General features: G+C 40.5%; 1 protein-coding gene across 1 annotated transcript in view; it reads left to right on the forward strand.

Moving 5' to 3' along the window:
• AKAP13 (A-kinase anchoring protein 13) overlaps positions 1–12,691 on the forward strand; it is a 2,349,678-nt gene that overhangs the window by 1,279,590 nt on the left and 1,057,397 nt on the right. The window contains exons 8-9 of the mRNA XM_044078370.1: positions 1,696–1,882; positions 3,681–3,771. Of these exons, the coding sequence (XP_043934305.1) occupies positions 1,696–1,882; positions 3,681–3,771 (278 nt within the window). The remainder of the gene's footprint in view (positions 1–1,695; positions 1,883–3,680; positions 3,772–12,691) is intronic.

Consider the following 12,691-nt stretch of genomic DNA (forward strand, 5'->3'; position numbering starts at 1 on the left):
TCCACCAGAGCTACAGCCACCTCTACAGCATTTTTAAGAGGGGTGCCTACAAAGGACATTCTAGAAGCTGCTACATGGAGCTCCGTGCATACATTCTCCAAACACTACAATCTCCCTCTATATTCCATATCCAGAGCAGGCTTTGCTTCGGCAGTCCTGCAGGGTTTGATTGCCACACCATCTCTTTCCTAGAGCATACCTCCTCCCCCAGCTAAGCTATGGTATTCTACCCACATGTTATGACTGCAGTTGCATTCTTGAAGGACATAGTACAGTTTTGTACCTACCATAAATGTAGATGTCCGATAGACATGCAACTGCAGTCGGTTTTCCTCCCTCCATACCCCTCTATGCCTAGGGTCCACTCCTATCCCCCTTACTCTTAGCTGGGGATATCTGTTATGGTGTATTTGTTTTATTGCTCATGTATTTGTTTGGAATCCTGTTTTGTCTTCCAATTTGATTACAGCCTTCCTTGGAGGGCACCTGGCATCTGGGGCAAGAAACACTGAAGAAAATGGCGTCGGCTGATGCTTATGTACTCCAGCCGCTCTGACGTTGGAGAGAAATGTGACATCAGCCGACGTCGGACCCAGACTTTGGAATCCGGCCGACCGAGGGCTGCCTGAGGCAGGACAACCCACATGTTATGACTGCAGTTGCATGTCTATCGGACATCTACATTTATGGTAGGTACAAAACTGTACTTTTCTATTACTTGCAGATCTTAATCCAAACTAGAGCTGGTGTTCTTCAGCAGCCTCTCAAATAGCATTATTTTGCCTCACACTCAGGAATGTTTTTCCATTTCAAACTGAATAATTGAACAAATGTGCAGACAGAGGCAGTAGTTAAAAAAGCTTAATATAGCGATTGGTTTGTGACCTTTTCAGCGGAAGCACTGTTAAGATCTGCAGAAAGAAGAGCTATGATACAGGATCTGAATCGCATGGACATAGTTAGGTCTTGTTAAGTTTAATTCTGGTGACTGCCGAAAAAGCAATTACTAGAAAACGGAAATGAAAGTCTAAACCATCTGTACTTGAAGTAGCAAATAATATGACAAAGATGAAAGAACTTGAAGGTAGGATCTTTAGAAAAGGGTTGGAGCGAACGGCATAGGAAGAAAAATGAAATTTGTGGGAACACCACATGCAGAATAATGTTTTGGAGGAGGAATGAGGTTTAATGGAAGGCAGGACTTGAGGAATTTATTTAATGTTGGATAGATGATAATTGTATAAAAGTACGTATGTGAATGTATAATGTTTGTAACCGTGAACATGCCAACATGTGTCTTTGTCTTAAGTGGTAGTTCAGTAAATGTGTTAAAAAAAGATCTGCAGAAAGAAAATATGAGATGTGTAAGAAAGGGAGCTAGGTGTAGCAGAAACTTTGGAGTATAATTTGGACTTCTAGAACTGTGCTAGTAGGACTAGTGTTGGAATGCAACAAAAGTTTTAAATGCCTTATTTGTGATGTGTATTGTATTACTTAAATAGTATTGCTTTCCTCTTGATTAGCTGATGACCATCTGTGAGTTCTCTGTTCATTATTTACTTATTGAACCCACCTATGGTCTGTGAGAAGCTTGCAATAGTTCTTACTGGCCTTTATGTACTTTGTAGACCTTTTTAATGTGCTTGGGTTGTGGCTGCACCTACTTTGCAAATGATGCTTTCTTCTTTTGGTCAGTTATAGCCTGGAGGGCCTAGCTGGGACAGATGACAATAAGCTTTGTTCCACATCAGCGACAGTCTCTGTCAGCTCTGGTGATCTCCAGGAAGATCTAACAGTGCCTGGTGAAGACAGTGGTTCCTTCATTTCGCTGACAGAGGAGGATATGCCATTTGAGAAGGATGACAATGCCTTTGAACATCCGGTAATTTTTTGTTGTTGTTTTACATTAATTTTATTTATGTTTGAAAGAGTGCTCTTGAGTGGAAAATTCCAAGGTAATTGTCTGTACTTAATTTGCCTTTAGACTTATATGTTTGTTTGTCTTTTTGGCTTTTAGGGGTCGCCACAGCGGAACTCTGGTCCGCTAATGATTGGCAGTTGAGTTTTATGGTGCCAAGTTGCCAGCCCGACATCCAACCTTCAGTGAAGGCACACCCATTCACGCATGTCTTTCGGAGGCCACTCGACCACGGGGAGGACATGCAGACTCCACACAGTAGGCATTCCAGCCGAGAATCGAACAGGCGAACCTCTTGCTGTGAAGGCAACAACGCTACCGTTGTACCACCGGGGTGTTGTTGCATGCCACATTGTTATGCCAGTTTAGAAATTCCCTTCCGCACCTTCTTGTGTGCTATGTGTAAAGGCCATGAGAAAACAGTACAGTTATTCTGCAGTAATTATACCCTTTGGTGGTGTAAGTGAAATCAGTAGCCAAGATATCATCAGTAGTACTGGCAGCTGGGCAGCACTTGCGTGTGGAAGAATAGTTCTCATATGCAGTAATCCAGGCGTATATTACAAAAACTCTCCCTATTATTTGCTGTAATAGTAAATCAGGACCATATATGAATTATTTACTGCATACTATAGGACTGTTCATACTCCATCAGTGTTTCATAAAGAAACTTGGAACCATATCATGATGTGCCGAGAGATGGCTGTGGTTTCTGGATTTTTAGATTACTTTCTTTATAAGGTAATCCTAGAGCTGTGGTTTGTAACCAGTTAAGGTATCTGATTCATGTATGTGATACTTCGCAAAATAAGTTTTGTTGTTTACTTTTAAATTACATTTCATTGGGCACAAGTTTCAACATGCTTCTCATTTGTTTTGACTTAAATTTTTCCCTGCATTCAGTCAGTTTTCCACTTATGCCCCGATGTCAAGTAGTGAGCCCAGCTTCTGTTATGGAAGTACACACCAGCCCCTTCTCTGTGTGTGTGTGTGTGTGTGTGTGTGTGTGTGTGTGTGTGTGTGTGTGTGTGTGTGTGTGTGTGTGTGTGTGTGTGTGTGTGTGTGTGTATTATGTGATCACCACATTATATATAAATGTGTGTATGTATGTATAATTTATATACACTGGAAAGTGTATTTTCTAGTAAGTACACAAAACAGTTTTGTTGTTTACTTTTAAATTACATTTCATTGGGCACAAGTTTCAACATGCTTCTCATTTGTTTTGACTTAAATTTTTCCCTGCATTCAGTCAGTTTTCCACTTATGCCCCGATGCCAAGTAGTGAGCCCAGCTTCTGTTATGGAAGTACACACCAGCCCCTTCTGTGTGTGTGTGTGTGTGTGTGTGTGTGTGTGTGTGTGTGTGTGTGTGTGTGTGTGTGTGTGTGTGTGTGTATTATGTGATCACCACATTATATATAAATGTGTGTATATGTATGTATAATTTATATACACTGGAAAGTGTATTTTCTAGTAAGTACACAAAACAGGCATATGTGTATGTGAATGATGTAAAATAAATTTTTTGATGAAAAGGGATATAGCATGCAGGATTAAGTTTTTTTTCTGGAACTAGGAGGATGCAAGTTTTCAGTTAGTAAATAAGTTTTACTCTGACTTGAATGGGCTAAGGAGTGTTAGCCAACATGCATTATACTAGCTTAGTAAGTAGTAGTCCTGTTTCATTTTTGCTGGTTCATATTATTATAAATTTGCCATACCTAGTAGGTGCATCTAAACTATTCCTTTTTTTTTTGCAGGGCTTCCAAAGGTCATTTAGTCACTCACTACCTTCCATAACCCTACATAACAAATCTATGACACAGATAACTAGCCAGCCAGGAGAAGAATGTGAGTATTGTGAGAATATTAATGTCAGAAACTGGCAAGATCATACATGAGTTGAAGTAGAAAATTTGAAAAATGCAGTTTTTCTTCAAATAATTGTATTGATTTTCAAAAAGACAGTAAATGTAAATTCTACTAGAATGTGAATAATTCAAAGAACAAACTATATACAATGTATACATATGGCCTATATAAAAACAGGGATATTTAGTTAGAGAGAATTAGTTACACAGATACAAAAGTATCAAGTGTACTTTCTTCTAGTACTAAGAGATTGTGGAGATCTTTAGAGTCTCAATAAGAGAAAGAACTTTCTTCCAAGGGTTGTTGATCCATTTATTAGGGAAGATTCTTGCTTCTTTTACCTTTGTTTCCAAATGTATTGTTTCTTCCAGTAAAGTCTTACATTCTTGAATACTGGGTTCAGAAGGGGTTTTCCATTTTCTTGTTAATATATTTACTAGCAATTGCTAGAATGGTCCATAAGAGATATGCATTCTTCTTGCTAACATTCAGGAAAATCAGAGATTTAGCTAATACAAAGGAATCTGTAAAAATAGCTTGGAGGAAATTACCAATATCCTCCCAGAATGTTTTAATTTTATTACAGTCAAAGTATATGTGAATCCAGTCAGCATTACAATTTTGTGAACATCTCCAACATACCAAGTGTTTAGAAGAATTCATATTGGGAGTATAAAAGGCTCTATCGAGGAACTTCCAGGAAAAAAAATCTTCCAAGCTTGTAAATTGGAGGTCAATTTGACAGAGTACAATAAATTAATTTTACTTTCAGATGACAGATTAATTAAGTGACCTTTAGTGATAAAGTTCCAAAAATTTTGTTTAGGATTAACTTTATAGATTATTAAATTTTTATATAGTTTTGATGTTAAGTTAGACCAGTTATGGTTATTATAGATCATTTCTTGGATAAAGAAAATTAATTGTGGTTCAGTTCTGAGGGAGGAATTGTTGATTATTCTGCATAATTCTTGAGCATAAGATAAAATGCTTTGGAGTACAAGCCAATCAGTATTTGGAATATCAAAGGTGTTAATTATTTGTTGTATGTTCAGCACTGATGAGTTCCTAATGCAATGCTGCCAGCAGGTAAAATGTGTTAGTTCCCAACTGTTTAAAATGTTTTCATGTAATTTGTTGGGAAAGTTTTTAGTTATTTTAAATGGAATTAAGAGTTTCCACCATAATTTAATGTCTAGGTTTGAGTTTATGAAAGATCTAAATGAATTGTAAATCTAGGTTATAAGGTTTGAGTTGTTGGGATTCGGAATATTAAGTTATAAATTAACACACAGTATTTTCCAAAATTTGTTGATTTGATCATTTGGGAGGGCAATTTTTTGCTAGTTTATTGTCATTTAAAAAAATGGAAATATGAAGATATTTCCAAGCGGATGAAAATTTGGGTGTATCCATCTGAAAATTAATTTGAAGACAGAGGCCCTGATATATGTCTCTTAAGTCTGGGAAGTTAATTCCTCCCAATTCCCAGGGTCTAATATGATGAGAGTAGGCTATCCTGTTTCGTTTAGGAAACCAGAGAAAATTTTAAAGGATTTTATTTATGTCGTGTAGTAATTTTTTTATTTGGCAACATTGGTATGGAAAAAATGGAGTTTTGTTAGTGTAATGCTCTAGTGCACTTTGTTCTAAACATCATGATTTTCTCTATTTCATATTCTGCTGGTTTGCATACAATCTTTGTATTATCTCTTAAAGTATGTAAAAAGTGCTGTATAAATGCATGTTTTTCAGTATTAGTTCCTCTTTTTGGAAACTTATAGCAAATTAACACATACATGACCTTGAAAGGAAGAGCTTTATTGATTAATTTCTTTACCACATAGATGGTTGACTCTTTTAACGTGCAGTTCATTTTAAAGCTGTACCAGTATTGCTGGTTCCAGAGAACATTCATACTCTTTCTGAACTGTGATGTTTAAATATGTGTACTTGTCTAACTCCCTGCTCTATTTTATTTTCATGATTAGGTAATGCTGGGACCCACAGTTCCACTCTCACATATGTAGCATCCATCATATTCATGCTGGCTGATTCAACTTTTTTTTTATGCACATCTATATTAAATCACAACTAAAATGTTGATATATACACACATCCATTAATATAAAAGAAAATAAACTATACATTATACATGTTTTCTTTCTAACAATTATAATTCACTCCCTTAAACTGTATTTCTCTTCCTGAACATTATTCAGTAGGTATTGTTCCCCCAGAATAAATTTACTTCTATGCAGTTTGCTTTTCCTTTTTCTAATGATTCCACCTCATTTATAATATTCAGTACTTAAGTTATATTTGGTTTCGATTTTTATATCCAGTGTGAGTGTGTGCGTGCGTGTGCCTGCTGTGGAAGGTTGGGCGCCGGGCTGGCAACTCGACACTGTAAAACTCCCCTGCCAATCATGAGCGGACAAGGTGATCCGCTGTGGCGACCACTAACCGGGAAAAGCCGAAAGAAGAAGTAATTGCTTTTTTTGATAACCAGTACCACTTAACTTAGTAAGACCTTAGTTTGTCTAGGCAATTCAGTACCAATTACCTACCTTGAAAGAATCACTTCCTTATTTGCAGTGATTTGTTCCCGCAGCATTTCTGCTAAAACACTGTAGGAAATTTCTAAAATTTGCCAGTTCATTGCATTCCTGAACAAGTTCCTAGTTACCTCTCTGTTTCCTATCACATCTACAGCATTTGGTACATACCTGAGGAAAAATTCTATGAAGACTGGGGTATAAAAATATCTATGCACACACTTCCAAGCAAAAATCCTAAACCTTCTGGACTTTGCTGCCTGTTTGGGAACCATGTAGATGTATTTCCATTATTTCTTGGTAAATTGTCTTTCCAGCCTGTCTTCCTAATATTTTCTAACCTCCTCTTGATTGATTCTTTTAGATATCTTCCAGATATTTTATATGCCTACTAATCATCTTTTTTTAACTGCTGCTTCTCTTCTAGACGCAACTAAAACCTTTACCATAGCTAGTCTTTCACTTAGCACTCCCTTGTCTTTTACTGTTTGTCTGTATTTTTTTATTACTCTCTGGTAGGGAAGACAGTCTCTAAACTGCAGTCCAAATGTCTGCTTGGCCTCATCATACTCTGTTAATTTTCCCTCCTTAATTATTTTATCCAAGTTTCTTGGTTACTTTGCTAATGTTCTCCAGTAAATTCCAGCTCTCTCTTGTGTGTTTTCTGTATCCTTACTTCTAGTCAATCCCTCCTGGTAAAATTTCCTTTCTCTATTCACATGTTGGCTTAGTTCTTAGAATACTTTTTGCTGTTTTATGAATATAATGATCTGAAGTTGTTTTTTTTTTTTGACTGGCTTCAGCTTGCAGGTTATTGGATCTGATTTGGATCTGAGACCAACCATTTCTCAAAGACTTCAAGTTACCAGGCACCACCTCCCCTGCCCATAATCCCTCACTCCAAAGAATACCCCAGATGTAGTAGGATAGCAGCTCAGTTGTGGCTGTGTTGGAGTGTATTGTTTGGTATAAGATTTCTTCACCATTTTCTTCTCCGTTTATCTCCTCCCCTATGGCAGTTTAGTCTAACTAGGTGGGGGTAGTTTGTCAGGTTAAATAGTTCATTAGGATAGGAGTGCTTTTTGGGTTTAGTGTGCGTTTTAAAGACCAGCATTTTGCCTTCAGTGTATGTGTTTTTCTCTGCTCCTTAGTTATGTAATTTTGTAGTTGCTAATAATGTTTTGTTAGGTAGTAGTTTATTAAATCTGTTAGTGTGTGTTTATCTTATTATCCCTGAGTCCAGGGGGTTCAAAAATGTGTGGTGTGTCGGCATAAGTTCCCCTCACAAAATGCCCATGATCGGCATGTCTGTTGCCTGGGGCTGTCTACCTGGAAGTCCCCCTGTGTCATTTACGAGGGTTTGGTACTCTCGTCATCAACAAAAGGATAGCCATCCTGATATTCAAGGGCTCTGCTTCCATCTGCTCTGGGACAGCTCATCCCTGCTGGTCTCCAATCCACCCCCCTTGCTGGGGCCCATACCTCTTCCCCTTTGGAATCTCTGGAGCAGAAAGTGTCCAGTAAGAGGAGGTGCAAGAGGAAGCACTTGAACTCCCTCAAGGAGTTCCTCACTGAAGATATTGACTTTGAGGAAGGAGAGGGGGTTCCCCAAGTCTCCATGCAATGATGCTGCCTTTGATGATCTTTTGGAGTTTCTTTCCCAGCACAGGAAATGGACCACCAAAACCCCTTCTCCAGTGGCGTCAGTATTTCTGTAGGCCTTTGGGGTGGGCTTTACCATTCCCTGAGTTATTTCCCCACCAGCTGCATTTATCAACCTGTTGCTCAGTGGGTTTGGAAGGAATGCAGTATGGTGGAACCAATCTCCAAGAAGCCAATTAAAATCTTTGTTCCACCCATACTGGAGTAAGGGTCCAGCTGTGGATGCAGTTGTGGTGACTGCCACCATAAGAAAGAACATTTCATGAGAGTTCCTCAGTCCATTCCCCAAATAGGGAATCTTGGTCATTTGACCATTTAGGGAAGTGTTATTATGCTTCAGCTACATTCTCTCTGAGGGCTTTTAACTATCTTTCTCACTAGATGGGACTTCAGCATGATATAGTATCGGCAGTGTCAACAAACGTCAGGATACTGTCCTCAGAGGCCCAGAAGCCTCTGGAAGCTCTGTTGTCTACTATGCAGTCTATTGCCAATGTCTCCATGTGGCTTATTTCCAATGCGGCCAATGGACTGGACCACAGAACCAACCAGGACTTCCACAGAGCATTCTCCAGGAGGCCCCTTTAGCAATCTTAAGGGATTGCCCATGTGTCCAATTGTGGAGGCAGTCTGAGGTCACTTGGCTGTACAGCCAGAAGCTTGAGAGGCTATCACCTTGGATACATGGGTATTAAGAGTCATATCCAGAGGCTATTCAATTCTATTTTTAGAAATTCCAAGTTAACAGTCCCAAACATCTCCCAGACATTCAACTTCGTCAGTGACAACAGGCAGCTGGAGAAATTCAGAAGGTGCTGGCAAATTGAGTCATCCAAGAGGTCCCATCAGACCAATGAGGATCTGGGGTCTACTTAACTTTCTTTTGGTACTAAAGAAGATCAAGGACTTCAGACCAGTCTTGGATTTGAGCAAGCTAAACCCTTTTGTGAAACAGACCAACTTCACTATGATCACAATGCAGTCCATTCTGTCTGTACTGAGGAAGGACAATTGGATGTGCTTGATAGACCTGAAAGACATTTATCATCGTATAAAGATGGAGAGACATTCCAGGAGTTTCCTGTGCTTCTGACTGGGAGCTGATAATTAAGAATTCAGGACAGTTCCCCTGGTGTTTAAGTGTGTGGCAGTCATAGCAGCCTGGCTTCTGCTGCAGGGATTTCATCTTTTTTCTTACCTGGATGAATGGCTTCTCACTGCCACAAAGACAGTGTCACTAATCACTGCCAGGGATACCTTACTCCAGCTATGTGGTTCCTTGGGGATAAGCATCACTTATCAGAAATCAAGCCTATATCCCATCCAGGTACTTGAATTTATAGACTGCTGCTTGGATACCGTATCTCAAATTGCCAAACTTCCAACTTCCAGAGTAGCCAGCCTTTGATCTCAGTCTCTTTGCTTTCTTACAAAAAAACATTAGCACATGCTCTTCTTTAACTTTGTGGTCACATGACAGCATCCATCGTCTGGCCCTTCTAGTGAGGTACCACACGAGGGCTCTGCAATGGACTCTTGCATTGCAGTGGTCCTGTTTAACACATTCAGTGAATTTTTTCATAATGTTGACAAAGGTTTGTCGTGATCAGGTTCACTGGTGGTTGGAGTCTGTGACCAAAGGGAAACCGTTTGATGTTCATCGTGTTAACACTGCTGCAATCATTACACTTGGGTTATCCTGCCGTCAGGCGGTTCCCCAGTCAGCCTGAGTTCCAAAGTCTTGGTCCGGCATCGGTTGCTGTCGCCTCTGCCCTGACATCAGTGCGACAGGGGTATATAAAATGCAGCCGATGCCATTTCTTGCCGCGCGGTGCCCGAAGCAAAAGCAGTTTGCAAGTGCCGGTCGGCCGACTCCTGAAATTTTCATTCCGAATCCAGAACCGAAGTCTTCTAAAAAAGCTAAGTACCCCGTTGGGGAAACTTTTTCTTGCCTCAGACCGATGTCAGTAAAAGTTAATAACTGTATTTCTTGTGGGAAGCAAATACCTCATAAGGATTTCCACTCCTATTGTATTCCATGCCTAGGCCCAGACCACAACGTCACTGGTTGTCGGTTTTGTGCAAGGTTTAACAACCGCACTATTAAACTTCGGTTTGATTTTGCCCAACATTATTTTGGCAGAAAGTTCAATTACACCATGCCGTCGGAACTTCAGACGACCGGAATACATAAAAAGCACAAGGACAGGCATCTGAGGTCCAAAACTGATGACGAGGCCTCTTCTAGGCCGGTCCTCTGGTTTTCAATGAGGCGCCTACGCAGCCCCTGATGACCGCTTCCACAGAACCACAGACCATCTCCGACTCCCACGTGGAGCTGGCTGGACCTTTGGATGCACTAGGTATTCAGATTACCGAACCTAACCCTACAGAGGGAACCGAAGGAGCTGAGCAATCCACAGCTACAGAGGATGTTTTCAGACCTACCCAGTTAACCATTAAACCCTCTGTTAAGTCTAAGCCCCCCTTAAAAGCAAAGAAACAGACACAGCACTCTCCAGGACAGGCTTCCATGCCTAAGAAACAAATGCTAAAAATGGCCGAAGACCTAATCACCCTGATCAGGGGGTCCCATCCCCCTCCTGATAAAAGGCCCAGACAAGATGCAGACTATGAATCTTCCGACCAGGTGTCCATTTCCTCAGACTCATCCTCAGACCTAGGATATTCCTTACCCCCTTATGAGGATTCTGATGCTGAGGAATCAATTCCGTCAGCCTCTCCGCCTGAGGACTACTCCTTTGTGGAGACGTTACATACCATGAGGGAACATTTCCACTGGGAAGGCCAGGATTACTCAGAATCCAAGAAAAGGCTCAGAGACTTCCTTTTATTGCCTCAACACAGACCCCTTGCTATCCCGCCAGTATTAGATATTGTGGATGATGTGTACACTGAATCCAGCTTAAACCCTGACTCCTTACACCCAGCCCCATTTAAACCTGATAGATATTACAGAGTCCCTGACTCTCACAAATTTCTGTACAAAAGCCCTGTTGCTGATCCTGAAACTATTTCTCAGGGACCCAAAGGGATTAAGGCCTCATCAGCTAAAAACCCAGTTCCCTCTGACAGAGATTCCAGAGCATTAGACAGATGGGGAAAGAAAGTATATACGTCTGCAACTTTAGCAATGAGAGCCTTGAATTGCCAGTTTCACATGTTAAAATATCAGCAATTTTTAATGTCTCCGTTGAAAAAAAAGATGCTTCCAGATTCAGATCCTTCTAATTTTAAAGAAATGCAGGATTTACTGCATGCAGCTGAACAAGTGGGAAAACATTCTTTGCAATGTGAGTTTGAGTCCTTAGAGGCCTCCTGTACAGCAGCAGTTACAGGCTCTGTCATTAGAAGGCATGCTTAGTTAAAAGAACATACGTTACCAGATCATGTTAAGGCCAAATTATTGGATGCACCTTTGCAGTGGGATGTGTTGTTTGGAGTTAAGGCAGAGGAGGTATTAAAAAAGATGGAGGATAAGGCGAAATCTATGCAAACAGTGAAAGATTTCTTACAGGTTCAGCCTCCTCGTTTTAGCAGAAATTGGCCAACAAAGAATTGGTCCTTTCCAGTCACAGACAGACCTCAAAGGGGCAGATATAGATGTCCAAGAGTTAGAGATCAGGCACAAGGCCCTTACAGACCTCGACAATGGGGTACACCAGACCAGAAAGAAGGGGAAGACAGGCCTCAACCTTATAAAAAGCAGCCTTAATGACTTTCCACTACAGCTGCCAAACAGCTCTCTCTTGGCAGTCCCCTTAGGAGGAAAACTGGCACTTTTCTATCACAATTGGCGTTGCATCACCAAAGACAAATGGGTTCTCAACATTATATCTCAAGGTTACAGGTTCCACTTTCACACTCTGCCAAAGTTAAAAGGAATGCCAAATCTGCCACCAAATCAATGGGCAGAGGCTCAAAAACAAATTACAGCACTCATGGACATGAGAGCTATTCAAAAGGTACCACCACAAGAGCAATGACAAGGATTTTACTCAAGACTCTTTCTGGTTCCCAGAAAGGACAATGTCTGAAGACCCATTCTGGACCTTTCTTCTCTGAACACTTACCTAGATGTTCCGAAATTCAAAATGTTGACACTACAGCAGCTTCTTCCCATGTTGGGCAAGAAAGCTTTGCTCGTGACTTTGGACCTCAAAGAGGCATACCTGCATGTCCCTATCAGACAAAACTGCAGAAGATACCTCATATTTCTAGCTGGTTCAATGCACTATCAGTTCTCTGCACTGCCCTTTGGCTTATCTACTGTGCGCAGGGTCTTCACAAAGTGCCTGGCACCAGTAATTGCATTTTGCAGGCAAAAAGGAATTCAAATTTATCCATACCTGGACGACTGCCTGATTCAAGTAGAGAGTAAGGACATTCTTCTAAAGCATCTGGCATACGTAAAAAAGTTATTAAGTTGCCTGGGGTACACAGTAAACGAAAAGAAATCAAAACTAGTGCCCTCACAACAGATAATATTCCTGGGTGCCAGCTTGAACACAACGGCCCAGATGGCTTATCTCACGCCAGACAGGCAAGGACAACTGACTCAATACTTTAATTTAAATTGCAACAAAGACCCACCTCCCTGCAAGAAAAATTCTGCAGGACTTGGGCTACATGGCATCTTGCATACTACTAATTCCATA

The sequence above is a fragment of the Protopterus annectens genome, chromosome 7.part0, assembly GCF_019279795.1.
Source record: "Protopterus annectens isolate FY-2018-M chromosome 7.part0, PAN1.0, whole genome shotgun sequence".
Taxonomy (NCBI): Eukaryota; Metazoa; Chordata; order Ceratodontiformes; family Protopteridae; genus Protopterus; species Protopterus annectens.